The following is a 22426-nucleotide window of genomic DNA, read 5'->3' on the forward strand; positions in this document are numbered from 1 at the left end:
TAAAATGTCACAGAGCCATACAATGGAATGCTATTCAACCATAAAAAGGAATGAAGTACTGATACCTATTATAACATGGATGAATGCTGAACACACAATACTAAGTGAAAAAAGCCAGATAAGAAGGCCACATATTCCATTTATATGAAATGTCCAGAATAGGCAAATCCATAGAGACAGAAAGTAGATTAGTGGTTGCCAGGGTCTGGGGGGTGGGGGAGAATTGACAGTCATTGCTAATGAGTGCAGTTTCCTTTTGGGGTGATAGAAATGTTCTAAAACTTGTTTTGGTAATGGTTGCACAATTTTGTAAATACATAAAAAACCTACTAAATTGTTAAGAGAGAGAGAGAGAGAGAATGCAAATCCAAAAGAAAAAAAAAGGAGGGGGAGAAGAAGAGCCCCTTCTCTTAGTAGCTTCACTGATTACCTATTTCCCATTCCCCACTGGGGGCTGGTGGAGTCCCCACTCACTGGACTTCTTGATCGGAACTCCTGTAACACACAGGATAGACCTGACTTGTTTGCAGGTCTATCCACCCCAGCTGAGTATAAGCACCCCGGCCAAAGCCTGTGTCTAACTCATTTTGAATCCTGGCATCTAGGACAGTGCTTGCCACCCGGTAGATAATCAATCTAAATGTGTGTTGAATGAATAGTCTCTAGCATGCCCCTAATATTACACACTTTTTATACCATCACTTCTAAAATAAAAGAATATCAAAAAGATCACACACACACACAATATCTGTCTGTTATTTTAAAATTCTATCAAATATTTTTTAAACTGGATGATTGATTAGAGTGGTATCTCTTTTCTATGGTTAGCAGGACATATGATTTCAAAATTTAAAAGCGAATCATCAGGGCGCCTGGGTGGCTCAGTTGGTTAAGCGACTGCCTTCGGCTCAGGTCATGATCCTGGAGTCCCTGGATCGAGTCCCGCATCGGGCTCCCTGCTCGGCAGGGAGTCTGCTTCTCCCTCTGACCCTCCCCCGTCTCATGTGCTCTCTCTCTCCTCTCATCCTCTCTCTCAAATAAATAAATAAAATCTTTAAAAAAAAAAAAAGCGAATCATCAATGACATAACTGAAATAAGTGGAAAAAAGGCAGGAACACTTATCTAAAAATAGAAAATTCAGTTCCTGAACAACAAACTATATTTCAGACAACTTGACAAACATTTCTGTTACTCTATAAGACAGAAGACTTTAAGAAGCAAGACACCAATATGAAGGCTGATTAAAATCAGACTTTGAGAACTCTTTGGCCTTCCACAAAAACAACAACAATAATACAAGGAGATGATGAAAATAATAACAGCCAACATGTATTGAGCACTTACTGTGTGCTAGGCGGGGCATCGTTTTCTGCTTTCTATGTGTTAAGTCAGTGACAACAATGTGGTGCGTGAGGTATTATTATTACACTCCTTTTCCAGACCCCTAACTTCCCTGAGGCCACATGAGTGGTACACGGCGGAGCTGAACCCAGGGTGTCCAAAGCTACTGCCCACGCTTCCCGCTATACTACATTCAGGATTTCAATCCCTTGATGGACCCAGGAAAGCAATTTGTTTGAGTCCGGGTTTACAGACTGATTGAGGTAGGTCACAGAAAAGATCCCGGGGGTTGTGGGAGGAGAAAGAAAACACGAATATTCAGGAACTGAAATCCAGCTGTAATTATCTGACAGCTGAACGTCTATTATTTTATATATCCCTTATATATCAGGTGGGAAATATCTGAACAGACAATGTGGTCAGTCAAAACTTGCAAAACCTCACCTCACCCCACGCTGAAGGCTGGTTCCCTCTGGGCTTTCAGCCCCAGGTCTCCCTACCTCCAGAGAGTGGGCAGCTCCACGTCAGTCCCTCTCATTGTGCTCAGTGTCTCATCCGTTTCCTTCCTGGCCTTCACCACTATTTACAAGGATTTATTCGTTTGTTCATTTGTTTACCTGCTGTTCTTGTCTGACTCTCCCATCAGAACATGAATTCTGTAAGGGCAGTGACCGTGTCCATTTTGTGGCCTACTGTTTGTTGAACGGATAACAAGTCTATTGAGGTGACACCTTCCTTTCATAACAATTGGGTGCATCAGTGACCGGCTGGGTGACCACACTAGGCTGTAGCCACTCCAGGCCAGGGGCGGTACCTTGTTCATCTCTACGCTCCCCGTTCCTAGCCTGGTACCTGGTACACAAGGGCTCAGTACATCTCAGTGGAACTTGTTCCTTAATGAGATGCTGTCAACCCAGAAGTCAGTCTCTATTGGTATGCCTCAAGGCTTGCCCCTGGGCCCTGTTCGCCCAACATCTGGATTCAAGGGTGAAGGTCCAAGGGCATGCTGATGAAGCCTGGGAATGCCTCAAATGTGGCTGGGAGGAGCCACAGCAGACAAGGGGAGGGGCTAAGAGAGCATGAACTGCAAACCCCAAGAAATGAAGCAAAAAATCAAGAAACCCTGCAGCAACCACAGGATGGGGAGTTGGGGCCGCATGTCCAGGGAGCTCACGGGATTGCAGTCTCAGGTGCTGCAGAAAAGCTGGGATGGTCCTGAGCTATATCTGTAATTGAGTGGTGAACAGAATGAGGGAAAGAATAATGCTGCCTCACCCACCCCGTTTATTCAGTTATTATTTCTACCCAAGTAAGTCCTGAACATCCTTGCTCCAGGGGTACTCAGCAGGCATTAGCAGGCTGCTCTCAGAAAGTCTTCATGAAGTTCTGCGCTCACACTCACAGCCGAGGCTGTGCAGCCACCTTAAGGACAGGATCCACCTGCCATCACTGCCCGAGCAGGGAGCTGCTGGCCTCCTAAGTCTCTTCAGCTCTCTGCTCTCCCCAAGCTTCTTAGAAGGGTCTTTGCTGCAGTCGAACGTGGCTAACATCTTGCTCCAAGCCTTCTTGGTCTCTTAGGGAGAAGACTCCTTCCTCTTTGTGTACGTGTGTGTTTTCCTCCCTAGGCCTTGTGGGTCCCAAAGCCTGAGAGAGGAAGTCAGTCTTATCGGGACACCCCTAAATGTTCTCTCTCCTTTCTTGGGCAGCCTTCAAACTCCGGCCTTTCGTCTTTCAAGTTCAAAAGACGTTTCAAGTAGGTGTGTTTCCTTGATTATGGTTTGCTTGCACCTTTTCTATTTTTTCTGCACCTTCATTAATTCCAGGTTGGAGCTGCATGCCTCTTTTCCCCAGGTCTGTCAGCTCTTTTGTGATATTACGTTTGGGTGCTTTTGCTGAGTTGGCAGACCCTTGAAATTGCCTGTTCACATTTCCTGTCATGTCTTCAGATGCCCTTTTTATTCTTGAAGGCTTTCCTTAATGTTGCTAAAAGTAAGAGGACTCAAGGATGTCAGTATGTAAATGTTAAAACATGCATCAATTTTTGAAGCTAATGTGATTGTCATGTTATCTGAAGCACATTTCGATTCCTTCTGTTGCATGCATTACTATAATTTATTGCTTTTACTAGCAGGACATTTTCTGCCCCCCCTTCCCCTCCATCTTCCCAGTTTCATTCATTGACTTAAAATGAGAAGGGATTATATAATGAAGGACTTAAACATCAGAAGATGCTCTCAAATTTTCAACTGACAAGTACTGGTCTTGGAGGAATAGGCACAGCTGTTGGAAAATTCAGACCAAGAGTTTTTTTCTTTTAGTGTTATTAACATTTCTAAAAGAGAAAAATTGTACTACTCTTGTTACCAAAGTGAAGTCTGTTGAAGGCAACACAAAACCTCATCCTTTCAGGAAACCACAAGAATAATTATCCGCTGCTAAAACAGCACCTTCCACATGCTTATATGTTAAATAGATGGACAAGTATACCAGTTGCCACATTAGAATTTTTCACAGTGTTCTTCTTGTCAGACCAGTGCATTATGATTAGAGCCCGAGCCCAGAGATTCATACCAGGAGTTGGGAACATACTTGTGTTCATGCCCAAGTCCAGAAATAAGTCCCAGATGATGTTTAGGATCAGCATGAATTAACAATATTTTAGGAAGGAAACAGGCCAGGAGCCAGAATAATAAGAGAGTGGGAATGAAAATAAGGATGTTTGGGTAAATGTGCTCTCTTTTCTCATCACGTCAAGTCAAAAACCTGGATGCTGTCATCAGGGGCAAAGGATGTTTCTTAAGAGTGAACCAACTCATATCTTACTCACACCTTTCAAGAAGATCATTTAGAAAATCTTAAGAATCCAAACATTCTTTTATTGGCTACAAGAAAAGAATCAGGAAATGTTCCTCAGACTTTTAGTTAGCTATTACTAGAATAAAATTATTATTATAAATATATCAGAAATTTTTATCTGGGCTTGATGGATATTTTTTATGTCAGCCAAGAAAGCTACAGTTTAGTAACTAAGCTCAATCCTTTGTTCCTAAAGATTTTCTGCTAACTATAATTAAACTAAGGAACATCTGAATGGTAATGGGTTTCCATATGGAGTACACTAAAAATTGCTCCAAAATCAATCACCTTGGTGGGTTTTATTTATAGAGCTCCCAAATGGATTTAGGTAACACTCTCCCCAGTGTTGCCTAAGCCTTCTTGTTTTACTCTGAAGCACAGAGTAGGGACACAAGGGGTCCAGTGATCTGACTTCTAGGGGTAATGTTAAGATTTTGCTGAACACAAGGATGTGCTAAGGCACATCCTAATTGGTAAAGGTCACTTCTTTCTTTTTTGTTTATCCTCATTACCTGTTTCCCCCATACCCCCACTCTCTCCCCTCTGGGAACTATCAGTTTGTTCTCTATAATTAAGAGTCTGTTTCTTGGTTTGTCTCTTTCTCTCCTTTTTTTTCCTTGTTCTTTTTGTTTCTTAAATTCCACATATGAGTGAGATCATACGGTTTCTGTCTTTCTCTGATTTATTTCCCTTAGCATAATACACTCTAACTCTATCTATATTGTTGCAAATGGCAAGATTTCATTCTTTCTTATGGCTGAGTAATATTCCATTGTGTGTGTGTGTGTGTGTGTGTGTGTACCACATCTTCTTTATTCATTCACCAATTGATGGACACATGGGCTGCTTCTATAATTTGGCTATTGTACATAATGCTGCTATAAACACAGGGTTGCATGTATCCCTTTGAATGTGTGTTTTTGTATTTTTTTGGGGTAGATACCCAGTAGTGCAATTACTGGATCATAGGGTAGTTTCATTTTTAACTTTTTGAGGAACCTCCATACTATTTTCCACAGTGGCTGCACCAGTTTGCATTCCCACCAACAGTGCAAGAGGGTTACTTTTCTCTACCTCCTCGCCAACACTTGTGGTTTGGTAAAGGTCACTTCTAACATAAGAGTGAGTCTGCCATGTTTGTTTGTTTTTTTTTTTTTTTAAGATTTTATTTATTTGACAGAGAGAGACACAGTGAGAGAGGGAACACAAGCAGGAGGAGTGGGAGAGGGAGAAGCAGGCTCCCGGCCGAGCAGGGAGCCCGATGCGGGGCTCCATCCCAGGACCCTGGAATCATGACCTGAGCCGAAGGCAGATGCTTAACGACAGAGCCACCCAGGCGCCCTGAGTCTGCCATGTTTTGCCTCAAACCTGACACCACAGAATATGAACTATCATGTAGAAATGTCAAATGTTTCTTCCCATCACCTATGACTTTGGCCTAGAGAGGAGCCATGACTGTGAACGTTATGTCCTCCTTGTAATTACACTTACCCCCTCTACTCAGCACCGGATAAAAAGGAACCAGGCTTATGATATCATGAGCGAGAGGAATGAGCCAGGAAAAACGGAGCCACTGGTGAGGTGAGATATGTTACTGAACCCCATGTTCAGAGTCCCCATTTTTGCTTTCACCACTAAGGCGTCAGGATTCCTTCCTGGAGTTACACCCTCACTGACCATCTGGTCCCTAGAGCTCTGGACACCTGGGCAGTGCCCTAGGGGTGCCTGGGGAATGCCAATGATGATGTGAGGCCAGCTCTCCAAGTTCAAGTCCCTCCTTCCTCATTCGACCCCCCGCAAGGCAGTGCAACGCTCTACCATCTCACCTGCCATTTGCCCTGTCCCCTACTGATGGGGAGAACTCTGGGTGTGGTGGAGTCAGCGAGTCTTCCTGGGGGGCTCAGCAGTCACCAACCCTCCCCACCTCCTCCTGTAGCCGCACTGCCTGTCCAGCATGCTTTCACTGTCAGCCAGGGCCGCACAGTCCTGCAGCTAGAGGGTGGACTGGGTCCCACGGCATCTGCAGCCTTCAGCGACTCTCCAGAGCACTCATCCTCTGAACCTATGCTTCACAAGTGCACCCTGTCAACAGTGTTTGCCCTGTCCACTCCCCAGACATCAAGCTCAGTCACCCATCTGCCTAGTCACTGGGGAAAAGGCTCTCACGATCCATTGGAAGGCTCTGCTTTCCCAGGAAAGGGAGGGCAAGTGGGGTTTACTTGACCAGGGCTGAGTTTTTGTCAGTGCATGAGTATCAGCAGGTTTAACATAGATAGCAAATCCCAAATGATGAGCACAGTGTAGACATGGAGCAAGGGCTCAATATGGTGGCTGTTCTCATACTGCTATTATGGATACACACCTAAAGAGACTCTTTAGATGTGTAAGAGGGATCTGCCTTATGAGACTCTGCTTCTTGAGGGTTAATCCACCAACTGCACCAAGGGATAAGCAGAAGGCACAGCAGCTGTTATCTTTCCTCTTTTAGAGACAGAACACCCATAAGGAAGCCAGAGCCCCACTAATAAAGTCAATGGCAGATGTTTCAAATGTCCTGCGGGGTCACAATTTGTATCTCCTCCCTCATCCAATGTTGACATAAGCGACTGGCGAAGGTGGTGCCGTGATTTACGAGGCCGGAGGGATGGAAGCAGCGTGAGGATGAGTGGGAATCCGCACTGTGTGCAACAGTTTAAGTTGAAGCAGGTTTAAAGTAGTATAGACTCTTCGGAGTTAACGTGTTGAAACTGAGAGCTGAGGGACTCCAGCCACCAACTGTCCCAAACACAGGCTGGTACTCAAGCTTGGGAACGCCAGCCCTGGTGCAGAGTGCCGTCATCCTTAGCAGCTCTTGGTCCTTGCCCAACAGCTGCTCTGTCTGTCAGGGCGGCAGGGGCCGCCGAGCACCGACTGCTTGGAACCATGTGTACTATTTCTGTGCACGGGATGTGAGTAAGTGCATGCCATCATAAGTCGGACCAGGATGTGAGTCAGATTGCTATAAAGGGTTAAAAAGAACTGGTCCTCAAAGCCTCCCAGAAGCAGTCTGCCATGCTATAAAGGAGCTACAGTCTGAAAGACAATCGTAATTACTGAGCAAAGGAGAAGCCCTGAAGAATATGGATGATTAGAATTGGCCATGTGATAGTAGCAGTAAGAGACGGACAGCTTGGGAAAGCTGAGGGACATGGAGTTGCTTTACTTTCCTCTTAAAATAAAACATTTTATCTGCAGAGCAACTTTTATGGGGCCAAATGAGTGGTCCTAAACTGGCTCTGAAAAAAAAAAATCTATTGGCACTGAGGCATAAAGATACAAAACCGACATCTACCTATAGCACACTTTGTAACAGTAGAAAATTATTAACCATCCCTATATCCACAAATTAGTTAAATAAAGGGTGTTATGTCCCTTTGATGGAAATTAAGCAGCTGTTAAGAGGAATAAAGTAATTTGGCTATACTGGCATGGAATACTGTCTGTGATAGACCATTACGGCAAGAAAAATCAAGTTGTAGAAAATGTGCTGGGAAATGGCATTTCGGTTAAAAATGGTGTGTTTGTACATGCGCAGGAGAAAGTCTGTAAGGAGCTGGAGCACACCATTAACAATTGTTAATTGTGACAGAGAGATTTTGTACATCCCTATTCATCGCTTGACTCCTTTACAACAAACGTTACTTTTACAACAGAAAATAAAACTAACAGATATTTATGAGCGAAGAAGAGAATTACGCTGTTTTTCTCTATAAGCAATGTTCTTGGAGGCCTCAGGGTGGCCTAATGGCCCACAGAGTCCCTGACCGAATGGGTAAAGGCACAGCAAGGCAGGACCCAGCTCTCCACGAGTCCATGGAGGCTGCAAAGTCAGCATTCCCGAAATGCCATGAGAAAGGAGGGCTTAGAAGCCTCAAGAGCCTTTCTTTACCCATCTTGTGGACCTTGCTTTCTAGCTCCTGGGAGTGTCCCCACGGCCTACGTAGCTTTTGCTTCATGCGTGCTGGGGTAGTTCACTGCCTGCCCAGAACCTGGGGCTGTGATCCCAGGCACATCACCGCTCAACCCTGGCACTTCTAAACGTGGTTTTACTGGCTTGCTGTTCAAGGGGTTGTGAAGACTTATCTGGGACAAGTGACAGCAGCAAGTCATCTGCTCCATCTTTTCCCTCCCAGCAAAGCCTCAAAGGACTGTCCTTTGTTTCAGGGGCCAGGGCCAGGAGAACCTGACCTGCCTCTGTGACTACGGGAATCCGACCTAGTGCCCTCCCGGTCAGGCTACCTCACTGGGAGTAAGCCGTGCCCTCTGGGCCACCCCCGAGGGCCCCTTCTCCAGCGGGGGCGGGGGAGACAGCAGGCCCATCTGTTTAGCCACACGGACAGGCCCAGAAATGGTTATGGCTCAGCCTTCTGAAGGCTGAAGAAGCCCAGACGTCACTTCTCAAGCATTTTCTATGCTCCACAGATCTCCTCTGAACACCTTCCAGTCTCTCCTCCCTGACCGCACGGCCTCCCTTAGGTAATTCCCGCTCACCCTCTAGGTCTTGGCTCAGATGTCGCCTCCACTGGGGAGCCTTTCCCAACACTGCAAGGCCAGGCCAGTCACCCCTCCACCCTGATATATGCTCCATCTCTGTTCTCACTTTCTATTTCCCCGTGATAACTGGCTCGATGTCTGTCTTCCCCATGAGAACGTGAGCTCCTCGAGGGCAGAGCCTTGGCCTGTTTTTTCTGCATCCCCAGCATACGGAGCAGTCTGGCGCCACGACAAAGGCTGATGCATGGGAAGTGTGCCACGGAGGCCATGAGCGTGGGATGCGTGCTGACCGGGGAGGGAGGAAGAGTGGTGGGCGGGGCTTCTCTCCTTTGCAGTGACTACTCATCTCCTTTATTTGTTGTCATATGCATCCAAGGGAATGGTTAGTAGTGAAATGTATGTCCCCTCCCAAACTCAGAAGAATTACGTGGGGTGGGTACTAGTGGTAGACGGCAGCGTTTAGAGGAACTAAGAGATTACAGCTAACACTCCAGAAAGTTTCTCAGTTGAAATGCAGAACCTTTGATGCTATCTATGCCTCCCTGGTTGTTTCTTGGGGCTCCTCCAGCTCTGGACCCCTGGGCTGTCCAGGGCTGCTGGGGGCATCCTGGGGGGGTGAATAGAGTCCCCTTGAGACCGAAATCCTCTGCTGACACGACGGTGAGCCTCAGCAGTGGCAGAGGAGGGGTGGGCCAGGGGTGGGCACTGACCTCGGCTGATGCGCTGCTTCTCCCCAGACAGGATGCCGGGACTGTCGATGATGCTGATGCTCTTCAGGACCTGATTGGGCAGCTGGGAGCACATGAATCTGGAAAAAAGGGATCAAGGTGGGATCAGGAACTGCACATCTCCGAGCTCGGAGGAGCTCCTTGGCTTCTCAAGGTTACTGACGTAGTCCCTAAAGTGGGGACTTGCAGGGGATTGACAGCACTTCCGCTGGTGCCACAGGGACCAGGCGCTGGACCAGGGGGCAGGTATGGGAAGGTACCTGCTGCTACCTGCCACCAGATCCTTAACCGTTAATTTTGATTTTAGCTGATATTTACGGAACACTTAGATATTTTACAAACATCATCTCATTTGCTCCTCAGAGTAACCCCTTGAGGAAGAAATTCCCGTTAACATCAGAGAAGTAACTTACTCAGCATCACTCAGAGCTAGGCCTTAAAACCAGGTCAGACTGATCCAAAGCCCATCAGCCTCACCTGCCCCTTCTCCATGCTGCTCCTTGCCCAAGCGTCCTGGGCTTCTTCTCCCACGGCATACCATGCCTCCTTCGGGGTCACTGCCCCACTGTGCTGGAGTACCCTAAGCTCCCTGTCCAGCCGCGCCGCCTACTCCCTAGTGTGACCATGGAAGTCCAGTGCCCATGTGGCTTCAGGCCCAGCAAGGGGCAAGCACCTGTGGGCAACACCCCAAATCCTCCAGGTGCCTTGGAGTCCAAGGGGTACCCTAAGAGTGGACAAAGTGGCAGGGGTGGGGGAGAGTCCTGGCCGAGCATCTCAAGCCTCCTTCCTTGGCCCTCACTTGCCTAATACCATTTCTTCCTTCTCATCCCGATCCCCCTGAAGTCAGTTGCCCCGGCCTCAGCCCCACGGAAGCAGAGTGGCGTGGGAGGAAAATTTGGCCTTTAGGTCAGCAGACTGGGTTCAGGTTCAGCTCAGCCTTTGCCAATAATTTGCTGTGGGACCCTGGACAAGGGCTTCCCAGCTCTGGGCCTGTGTCCTTATGTGTAAATGGAGACACTTGGATGGGGACCGGTGAGATCCTTTTTAGCTGTTACTCTAGAGTAACTCTAGAGTAGCAGAGGGAAACACTTTGATACTTTCACCCAGGCAGCAGATCCACCCAAGGTGGATCTCTGGTAGGCACTGTGTCTTTTTTTTTTTTTAGATTTTATTTATTTATTTGACAGAGAGCAAGAGAGAGAGCACATGCACACAAGCAGGGGGAGTGGCAGAGGGAGAGGGAGATGCAGACTCTCCCCTGAGCAAGGAGCCCGATTCAGGGCTCAATCCTGGGATCATGACCTGAGCTGAAGGCAGACACTTAACCAATTGAGCCACCCAGGCACCCGCTGTGTCTGTTTTAAGGCAAAAACTATAGAGTGCCTCTCCTTCTCCTATATTGTAAATGACTAACTTTTGTATCTGTGTGGGCAGAAGGGTGGAAAACCCTCAGTGAAAGCTCAATTCTTCCATTCAGTGGAACTGGTGGGATCACTGGAAAGTAAATATGCTGGGAATGCAGGACAGGGCGGCCACATCAGCCTTCACAGTGCACACGTGGATGGCACAGCCCCCGGGCCAGGGTGGGGTCATGGCCCCATGGCTGGGGGTGGGCAGTCCTGAGCAAGAAGTACAATTACTGACATTTCAAGATAGCTTTCTTTGAAGGTGCTCGGGACAAGTTTCCCACACATTCTTTCCTATATTTTCAGGTCAGCCCGGGGAGGTGTAGGAAAAGATATTATGATCATTTTGCAGCTGGAAAAGTTAAAGCCCAAAATCGTTATGACATCTTGAGGTCACACCGTGAATGCATGGCCGGCTGGAGACGGCAACCTAATATTTCTGATGTCAACTGAGTTGAACTCAACCTATCAAGTTAAAAACCTCAAAACACTAAAAATAAAGGGTCAGGTTAATTTAAGAGAACCCTCATTTCTGATTTTCTCCCACCCCTCATGCACCCTCCAGACCTTTCAATAAACCCCACTGCCCAACATGGGGAGAGCAGATGTATGAGAACGAAGTGCACAGAGATCACTAAGCATTCATTCTTTGTAAGTTCACGGAGAAAAAACCACCACATTTGATGCTCTAGAACTGAGGTAGGACCAGAGTTCTGAGCACATCTGTGGTAGACCACATTTCTTGTCAGTAATGATTCAGTCTCTTATCATAATCTCATCCTTTTTATTAGATGGCTTGAGACATTTGACAATGCTGAAATATTGCACATATGTGAAACTATTTTATACTAAGTATTCCTGTGAGAGACTGACCTTTCTCCAAAACCACAAGCTCACACTCAATATCAATTTTTCCCAAACACAAAACCCCTGGATTCTAGTGTGGAGTTAATAGAGGCATCCAAAACGTATAAACTGTCCTGCAAAGTGACAAACTTTCAGCAACTCCCATGCCTCCTGACATAACAGCAGAGGCGAAATCAGGTGAAATCTGTGAGCCACGAAACAAGATGCCAAGATGCCGTCAGATATGGTGAATGTGGTGACGTTACCACACAAAAACAAGGGGGCAGGCTGAGGGGCCCACAGGGATAACTGCAGAAAAAGTGAGGAGGGGGAAGAGGAGGGAGAAAGGGGAGGGAGGAAGGGGAGGGGCGGGGGCGGGGGAAGATGGTGAGGAGAGGAGGAGGGAGCTCTCCAGGGGCACCCTGAGAGGGGGTGGTTGGGTTGTGTGTGCAAAACCAGGCCACACTCCAGGAAAGAAAGCAAGAAAGTCTGTGAGGTAGGGGGTGGGGGGGCGGTGTGGGGTATGGGGTCAAGGAGTGTGTGTGGGGGGAGGGGGTGGTGTGGCAAGGAACACAGAGCATGAGTCAGCTTTCAGACCCTTGTGTGGGGGCAGGCCTCATACATGAGGAGTTAGAACCACACATACATTTTCTTAAATAATTATATTGTAATCAGAAAAAATCCTAATGCAATGCTGTTACAGCAATCCTGTCTTAACTTTTATGCTCTAAGAAAGAAAGGTGAAAGGCAAGGTTATTTATTGGGTATATTAGAGTCAGCCCCAGGTCAGGCTTTTCTTGCTTATGCTTGTGTGCTGAAATGTTTCCAAGCACAGATTTGCTGTCCCAAGATGGATTTCCTCCTCCTTCCCAGAGTGACGAACGTAAGGGTATTTGTGCCCTTGCCTTCTACATTTCCCATGAAGTATGCAGACCTGTGGCCGGTGAAGCCCAGGAGCCTCACAGAAGCTGTCAGGCAGTGTTGCCTCACCCAGGGCTGCCCTGATGCACCTTGTTCTCTGATAAAAGGAGAGGAGGATGGGCACAAACTCTGCGTGTGACCCCCATTCTCTGCTACTCCCACACCCAAAGGCGGCTCAGGGGGAGCAGAAAGGGGGCTGGATCAAGGAATAGTCTGGGCTGCAAGGTCCTGCTGCATAATAAAACTGGGAGGTGAGAGGAGCAGGGATTTGATTTGATTTGATTTTTTTATTTTATTTTTTAAAGATTTTGTTTATTTATTTGACAGAGAGAGAGATAGTGAGAGCAGGAACACAAGCAGGGGGAGTGGGAGACGGAGAAGCAGGCTTCCCCCAGAGCAGGGAGCCCGATGCGGGGCTCGATCCCAGGACCCTGGGACCATGACCTGAGCCGAAGGCAGACGCTTAATGACTGAGCCACCCAGGCGCCCCGAGAGGAGCAGGGATTTTAAAATTGCCTCTAAATGCTAACATTCCAATTTGATGATCAACATTTTAGAAGAACCAGGCAGTACCTTCACGCTGCTTTTGATTTCCAAACAATGTAGGGATATCCAGCAGGTACAGTAATAATAAAATGACACATTTTCTGCCCACCTACTATGTGTCTAAACACTGCTTTAAACACTTTCTGTATACATTTTAACTCACTCAATCCTTGCCACAACCTGAGAGGTAGGGGCTATGTGCTGCCATTTACACGGGAGGAGACTGGGGCGCAGAGGGGCACATATCACAACGTGCCAAGTCACATGGCTGGTAAGTGATGGAGCTGGGATGCTAACCCAGCAGTCTGGACTCGGGCCTGGGTTTTTGACTACTAGGCTGCTACCACCATTTTGTGCATCTGAACCACTGCTGTGTACCTTATCACAAAGGGCAACATCCCCCAACGAGGGAGTGACGTGCCACAGCCCTGGAACTCCGCACCTGGAGGCTCCCTTGTGACGTGCTCTCAGCCCACTGCTGGAGGGCAGAGGTGCCAGGAGCCAGACCTTGCTCACTCACACTGCGAGCTCTAGGGATCTGAGCAATTCTACCAGCCCGAACCATCAGGTTCGGATCACATCGGATGCTTACGACGGACAGAGTAGGGTGCAGCTTCAAAGCACCTCCTTCAACCCCAGCTCACAGAATAATTAGAGAGAGACCAGACAGAGGACATGACTTCCTAAGATAGCACAGTAAAGAGCACGCGATACACAAAAAGACTTTGACAACCATTATCATTACATGGTCCTGCCACAAATGGCTGATCGAACCTTCCCTGCCCAGGGGGAATTTAATTTCACATCCAGACTATAGGAAGCCCACAGCTACCCCCTTAGATCGAATCTTATAGCAACACCACTGTTACAAGTCAAGGCTGGCTGAATATGGGCACTTTCATGTGCTGCAACACAAACAGGTACTTTTCTAAACCAAAGCCTCTCGGTCCTGACGGCCACAGTGGGGAACAGCAAGGCCCCGGTGCTGGGAAGTTCTGCCCAAGTGCAGCGGGTAAAGCTGGTTTTCTGGACTGTCAGGACCAGGACCGTGGAGGCAGCTGCCAGTGAACAACAATGGTTAATGAGCTGGCAGCCACCACAAATCCTGAGCTTGAAGATTAATGGGAAGAGCTTCAGGGGGGTTATTACGGATAAACACACCACAAAATGAACAAATAAACAAACAGGACCAGCTCATCACTCAGATTAAAAAGAAAGTAACAAATTTGCTGGTGACTCTTGGCAAAAGCATCTTTTCCTTCATCTCTGCATCTAAATTAGCTGACGGAGCTCGCATGTGTCTGCACTGATGCGGTATGCTTGTAGGAAGCCAGTTAAAAAAATCCCAATGGTCCTCAGTGACTGTAATATTAATATAAAAAAAAGCCTATTACTAAAGCTTCATTTAATTACAGAGAGGTGGCAGAGTGTAAGTCCCAAAATACACATATGTATTCTATTATTGCTAAATCTTCACACCAACATGAGACAGTGGGTCTGTATTTTATCATCGCTGTCATCATGCCTGGCTAAAAGGACAGGTGCGCTGGAAGTACCATTCAGATTCCTTCAGCTTGAAAGAAAGTTTCAAAATTTCAATCCCCAGGGCCACTGGTTAAAGTTATTTTTCAAAAGGAAACAGAGGCAAGGAGGAGATGAGATTAAGAATTTCTTCTGTGGATGACTACGATTTAAAATTAAACTAGATCCTAAACTAAACAATGCCTGCAGCTATCTGGATTAAAAAAAAAAAAGGACTACCATGTTTAGAAAAGCAGACTGAGGGAGAAACATAACATCCAGTTCAAAAGCAGATTGCTGAGGGGAAATGTCAGAGCCAGTCCTGACACTTCTGGAACTGACCAAGATACGCAGAGCCTCCCAGGCCTTGTGTCTTCAGGGGGGCGCTGCTGGTCATCCATCTCCTCCTGCGTGAGCTGGAACTGCCTCCTGGTAACAGACTGTGGAGGCTCAGTGACCACATTCCCACAGACCAGCTCCAAGACAGGCCCGACTGTGGAATTCCTCTCAAAAGCAAGGTAGCATGGGGGCGCCTGGGTGGCTCAGTCGTTAAGCGTCTGCCTTCGGCTCGGGTCATGATCCCAGGGTCTTGGGATTGAGCCCCGCATCAGGCTCCCTGCTCCGCGGGAAGCCTGCTTCTCCCTCTCCCATTCCCCCTGCTTGTGTTCCCTCTCTACTGTGTCTCTCTCTGTCAAATAAATAAATAAAATCTTTAAAAAAAAAAAGTTAAAAAAAAAAAAAGCAAGGTAGCATGGTGGAGTTCTGGAATGCCGCATTAACGTTGTTTCCATAGAACTTTTTGTTCTAGACTCAACTCCTTTGATTGTTCAAGTGTGGAATTCTATAATTTGAAGCTGCCTTTTTGGGAATTTGTCTTCTTTTCTCAGAACTGCTCCCTAGACCCTCTGTTACTTAGAAACCATCCTTCCACGTTGAAAATCAGGCTGCACGGGTTTGCCTAATGCTTCAAGGTTGACACCCTCCAGGTGTCACCTGGTACCACCTTGTGAAGTACTAAGCTCTTTGAAAAATGCCCTGGGGGCAGAGCCTCAAGCCAATGCCCTGTAATGAGAGGGCCAGGGTAATGAGACCTATCCCAGGGGTGACTGGTGGTTGCTCGGTGGTGGGGGGAGAAAGTTCTCCCCTGCAGACAACCAATTCCCATTCCTATTAAGTACTGTATTTGGACCTGGTTCCCAGAAAGTATGCTATGTAAAGAGGAGTTTGCCTGCCTTTCGAGCTAGCCCCGCTGGTGTTCCCACAGGGACACTATAATTCCATACACATGTTCGAGCGCCCTACACTAATTGACTTTTTTCTTATGTAAGCACTGGGAGAAACAACAGCAGCGTTGGGTGGATATGACTTAGTCATGCTGTTTACTCTTAGGTGTGATGAGGCACGTCCCTTACACGTGAGCCTCACGTGTGCGTGGCCACCAGCATGGCTAGAACAGAAACTCTTCTCTGCCAGTGCTCCAGGAGGTGCAGGGTGGTAGACAGAAGGGAAGAAGAAACTGAATTCTAATATTGGCTCTGCCTTTTCTTGGGTAAGTCATTTTACTTCTTTGCTCTCAGTTTTCTCACCTGTCAAATGGCCATTGTAGCATTGTCTTATTAACCCAGAAAAAGGAGTGTGTATGAAATTATTAATCTATAGTTGGGGACAAAAATCATCACCTTTATCATCGTTGTTCATGGGCTACATTAAGGACAGCCTTCAAAGTTATATAAAGGGCAGTAGGCAGTGATTCTCAGTCCAAGTGTCAAGCCCTTCGGCGGTCCAGTGGTCACTAGTAGGGACTGTGGGCCACGTGGCCTGAGTTCCAATTTGAGTGGAAGTTAAATTAACTTCTATGCATCAACTCCTCCTGTCTACCTTGGGGGTAAGAGCAGCACCTAGGTCACAGGGGTTTGCTGAGGATTTAGAGCTAATATACAAGTAAAGTCTAGAACTCTATCTCACACACAGTAAATGCCATATAATTATTTGCTAATATTTTTCTATGTATTCTCAATTAACGCTTGATTATATAATGCATGGATTATTTTCAGCAAGTTTTAGATCCCAGATAATGAGCCTCACCAACCGAAATTTTCTTTTTTTTTTTTTTTAAGATTTTATTTATTTATTTGACAGAGAGAGACACAGTGCGAGAGAGGGAACACAAGCAGGGGAGTGGGAGAGGGAGAAGCAGACATCCCGCTGAGCAGGGAGCCTGATGCGGGAGTTGATCCCAGAACCCTGGGACTATGACCTGAGCCGAAGGCAGACGCTTAACGATTGAGCCACCCAAGGGCCCCTTGGAATTTTCTTAAATGCTTCTTTTCCATACTCATCTGCTGTATCTTTCGCATTTGAAAAAAGATTTGTCAGGGAAGTAAATCATCTGCCAAAAGAAAACAAGCCGACAGCCATTCTTCCAGGGTTTCCCCTTGTGAATGTGGACTTCACAAAATAGGAATTTGAAAAAAGTGGCAGCTTATTTCTTTTTTAAGCCTTTGTCCGGCAAAAAGAGAGTAAGACTCAAGGCAGTGGTAATGAAACCATGGGATTCCAAGCCAGTCTCTCATGGAGAAGGACCTTGTGCCCTGCACTTTCCAGGCCTCTGGAACCTTCCAAGGCCCATCTTGGGACAGGAAGACTGGCTATTGCCTGCTCCATGACCAGGGCTCCCCGGAGGCCCTGATGGGGGAGCTTTTTGTCCCACTTCCCCTCAATTGTCTCAGGAGACCTGATGTTCTTCCGCCTGGGCTCAACCCCTACTTCTCCCACAGGAGAGGCTCTGGTGCCAACCAAAGCCGCTCTGGAGATGGGGAGGAAACTCCTCCCCGAGAGCATCCTGCAGGTGGAAAAAAATCATCTGGACAGTATTCTGCAAATCACTGTGAGCAGCAAGATGGGATTTCTCTGTGACTCCATCTACATCATCTCTGCATTTCTGTTCATCCTACTGCCATATTCCCTGGCTGCCATTTGGATGCCTCCTTCGATTTATGATAAGAGCATAAAAAAGCCCTTCGAGTCCGGTTTCTCCCAGAGGCAGCTCTGGAGGTTGCCTGGGATGCCCTCGGCAGAGCCACTGCACAGTGCCTGGACACAACATTCTTCCCCTCGTCCTTGTGAATGGCGCCCCCCCGGAGTTGTGTGATGAGACATCTCAGCCTCTGGGAGGACGGCAGATGGCTGGGAGGATCCGTTTCTATTTTTTAAACCATTTAAAAAGTTTCTTTTGTTTGGATGACCCCTCCCTGGCTTTGCACCCCCACAGCCCACACCCCCAGAGTAACTGGTGTAAAGCAAGAGACTCATAAAAGAGGGGAATGGAGGGGCGAGGGGTAGGGCAGGAGAGAAGAAAGAGAAAAAAGTTTAAAAAAACAAAAAAAGCTGGGAGTAGCAAAGAGGAGGAAGGAGAGGGAGGGGATGGCAGGTCAGTCCAAGAGGGCAGGTGCCCTGCATCCACACCCCCCTGTTTCATTGGGAGCCCCGGGGAGAGAGTATAGGGTAGTACAAACGAAACACAGCTCCAGCTAAGACAGAACCTCAGCCATCCCACAACTTTACTTCTGTCATAGAATGACCAAGTCACAAATTTAACTTTTTGTATTGTTTTGCCTCTATTTCCCCTGCCCAGCCTTAATGAATAAGGAAGAAGCTCACAGCATGGGAGTGAGAAGCATAAGAGGCAGCCAGGCAGGTGAGGTGACCTGTCCTGGAATAATCAACAGGCTGAATCTGGGGGTCAGGCGAACCCCAAGGGTCCTCTGGGCTAAGTTCTCAGTACAGGAGTCCCCAGCACACCATGCCTGAGCAGCGGCCATCCAGCCGCCACTTAACATTGTCAGTGATGGGGAGCTCGCTTCCTCACAAGGCAACTTGATCCATTTCTGTGCAGCTGAAATATTAGAAATGTATTCCTTGTAGGGGCGCCTGGGTGGCTCAGTCGGTTAATCGTCTGCCTTCGGCTCAGGTCATGATCTCAGGGTCCTGGGATCGAGCCCCACGTCAGGCTCCCTGCTCAGTGGGGAGTCTGCTTCTCCCTCTCCCTCTGCTCATCTCCCTGCTTGTGTGCTCTCTCTCTTTCTCGCTCGCTCTCTCTCTCTCTCAAATAAATCAATAAAATCTTAAAAAAAAAAAAAAAGAAATGTATTCCTTGTACTGTGTGCCCTTATAATGTCCAATCCTGGGGCCTTAGCTCTGTCCTCTGAAGCCACCCAGAATAGGTAATAAATGATCATTTTCTATGATGATCTTTGCAAATATTTGAATACAATAAGCATATTCTCTATATCTTCTCTCTTCTAGAATAGACATGCTCCATTCTGTTATTGAAACTTTATATGTAATTGGCAAGAATTCAAAGAAAAGGTTTAAACAACCTGACCAAAGATGGCGGGCTGCTGGTCCTTACCGATTCAGGAATGCATTTCCAAAGCGACTAAGCTTTCGAAATGGCTTTTTGGGGTCCACGACTAAAGCGTTCCCTGGGGTGCTGCCCTCAGTCTCCCCGTACATCACAGCAATGAAGGAATCGGTGGTGGGCTCTGGACCAATCCTCATGCCTGGGAAATCTTGTTCCAGTAAGTATCTAGGAGAGGGAAACAGAAAAGAAACTTAGCAAGTTATCACAAAGCAAGAGGCCAGAAAGCTTCCTGGGCCTAGAAACATAACCACCAAGAAAAGGAGAATGATTGGCATTTTACTCTTTTGCTAATGACAAATTTTCAAAGCTTAAGATCTACAGACCTAAGCCCCACCTTCCCTCCCCCTTGAGGCCTAGTAACAGGTCAGGCATCTTGCAGACTTCCTGGGTCTTCTGAAAAACATACCTCTGCTCAGCACAATTCCCATTCCTTGTTCCATTGGCACCATAGACACCACCCCAGGGAAGTGTACCCAGCCAGCTCCTGTGCATTCTGCGAGAACCTGCTCAGGCCCACCTCCTTTTGGGAAGTGTCCCCATCCCTCCAGCGTGTTGGGCACACCTCCTCTGTGGGCCCCGGGCACCCTGTGCCTGCAGCCATGATGGTGCTCACCAGGGGCACTGCATTTTTCTCATCGTGGGCCCTTGTAGGCAGGCCCATGCCTATGGCCAGATGCATAGCCCCAGCACCCAGCACCATGCCTGCCCACAGAGGTCACTCAATGTAGTGAATGAAATAATGAACCATCTCCCTTCCTTGTCACTGGTGATCAATGAGGTCGGCACATCCTCCTGGTGCACTTTACAGTTCCCTTGGGTTCCTGGAGGTAAAGGCCATAGAAGCCGATCTCCAAAGAATTCTGCAGCAACAGAGGCTGCTATAAGGAATGGGGGTTGAAGAAGGGGTGTCTTGGAGGGGTTAGATTAGATACCACCAGGGCCATTACTAGCCCTATGTGCAAATTGGAAGAAGATGCCCCTTCCTCTGGGCAGACACAGCCCTGCACCAGGGTTCACAGCTTAGCAAGCTAGCTGGATTTTACCCCCCAACATGCTCCCCTGCCCAGTGCCTTCATGGAGTTTAACCTGCACAACTGGGCAGGTGGGCCTAGCAAATGTCACTGATGGTTCCTATTCAGGGGGCCCAGAAGACCAACTGATGGGATACAGGCCAAGGACTGGCTCAGTGATATGGCTGGGGTGGGGCAAGGCGGCCAGAGGTAGAGTGGTGGGGAAAGTCTGCTTTATATGGAAAATGGCTTCCACCACCAGCACTTCATTCAGCTGAAGCCCCTCGGAGCCCCTCCCTCCCCACCAAGATTTCCTTTCCATGAAGAAGAAACACACTTCCCTGTATTTATGCATATGTGGAATGGGGCGGGGCAGGGCAAAGACTACTCCCTCCTTCCTTTGCAGCCGAGGGGAACATGAAGAAAGGAATACTTTGGAATACATTTCCCTCATTACCAAGCAACAGGTGGAAAGGCAACACCTTCAGAGAACACTTGAAAGTGACTGGGAGCAGGTCTGGGAGTGGGGAGCAGTGGAAAGGAATCCCTGTTGGAGGTGATTAGGGCGGAGCCATGTCCCAAGCCTGCCAGGGCAATGACCCTTGACCCTGGGAGAGAAGCTCCAGGGTATGAATGTGCACAGTTTTCTCCAGCTCCCCATTCCTAACAACTATTTGTTTATTTCTAAAACGTCCCAACTGATCAAATTTAGGTCTGAACCTGTCATTTTATTTCCTGGGACAGAAGGGACTGCACTCTCAACTGTCCAACACAATTTTGCCATCTTTCTAAGAATAAGAAATTAGGCCATCCCTGACACCTATGTTTTCTATATAAAATAAAAAACTGAAATTGTTTAGCCATCTTAGCGGCTATATTCTGAACATTTAATTGATTTCATTGCTAGTTTTTATGTCATCCAAAGTTTCTACATTTCTGTGAAGTTGTGGAGCACCAGAATAGATGACATTTAAATATGTCCCCTAAATTTTGAGGAAATGTGAAAAAATGATCGGATAACAGCACCCAGCATTTACCAAGTGCTCGTTATTTACCTGGAGTACAAAGGTCTCCATGTGCACAATTGTTTGTGTAATCCCCATAACACTCTGTAATGGGCACTAACATTATTCCCATTTTACAGGTGGGAAAACCGGGGCATCAGAAAGGCTAAGCAACTTGCCTAAGGTCACACAATAAGTGTGTTTCAGTGGAAATGGAATGTAGGCAGTTGGACTCCAGGTCTTGTGCTGTCTCCAGACAATGTTTTTCTTTTTGTTTATTTAAAGATTTTATTTATTTATGAGAGACAGGGAGAGAGGGAGCGGGTGTGCGAAAGAGTGAGAGACAGCATGAGCAGGGGGAGGGGCAGAGGGAGAAGCAGGCTCCCCGCTGAGCAGGGAGCCCGATGCGGGGACTCAATCCTGTGACTCCAGGATCGTGACCTGAGTCAAAGGCAGAGGCTTAACCAACTGAGCCACCAGGCGCCCCTTCAGACAATGTTTTAAACCTGGGTTTGAGCCAGTGGTTTGCTCTGAGATGAGGAGCACAAGGGGAGTTCAGGGCCCTCATGCAGAGTGTGCTGGCCATAGACACTGCAATCCTATTTCTCCTCAAAAGTGAGGGAGGAGAGTTCTCCCCACTGGCTTCCTGCATGGTCCCGGGGCTGCCCTAACAACAAGGCACCAGCTCTCTCTGTTCTCCCTAGAGAAAAGCTGGGGAGAGAAGGAGATACTTTTCCAAACATGTTCAAATTTAATTTTTAAAAAATTTCAAAACATTTTCAGGCACTGAGCATACTAGTAAATACCCTTAGGAGCAGAAATGTTCACATTTACAAATTCTTACGAAATTCCACACAAATCTTAGAAATACTGGTAGAAGCCAGCAATAGCATCTCACGCTCTGTGAAACTCCAGCACTTGCAGAGTGTAAACAGAGTGTGTGAATTTCATATACACATAGGAATGTGGAATTTCGGTTTTACAGCCACTCTGGGATCTCAAGTCTGAAGTCATTCATCAGCAAAGCTAGAATTCAATTCCAGATCACACCGCTCCCAAGTCCACTCTGATTTCCACGCCCCATGGCCTGGATGACACTATGCCAGGAGATCCGTGGGACAGAGGAAGGGGGACCACCGAGGAGGGGGGCCTGGGCTTGGAAGAACAGCAGTCAATGTCACCAGGCTCCCTGCAGCACACAAAGTTCTCACAAAAGGCTCAGGTCCAAGTGTTGGCTTGAAACTTGACAGGCACTCTCCCACGGAATCAATGTTAACAGCAATGGCTAGC

General features: G+C 47.4%; 1 protein-coding gene across 1 annotated transcript in view; it reads right to left on the bottom strand.

Moving 5' to 3' along the window:
* Positions 1–22426, bottom strand: part of EHD4 (EH domain containing 4) — a 79452-nt gene that overhangs the window by 40879 nt on the left and 16147 nt on the right. Inside the window, exons 2-3 of the mRNA XM_081830969.1 lie at positions 19111–19287; positions 9442–9539 (exon numbers count right to left, since the gene is read on the bottom strand). Coding sequence (XP_081687095.1) covers positions 9442–9539; positions 19111–19287 — 275 coding nt within the window. The remainder of the gene's footprint in view (positions 1–9441; positions 9540–19110; positions 19288–22426) is intronic.

Source organism: Leptonychotes weddellii, chromosome 9, assembly GCF_054177405.1.
Source record: "Leptonychotes weddellii isolate Sample4059 chromosome 9, ASM5417740v2, whole genome shotgun sequence".
Classification (NCBI taxonomy): Eukaryota; Metazoa; Chordata; class Mammalia; order Carnivora; family Phocidae; genus Leptonychotes; species Leptonychotes weddellii.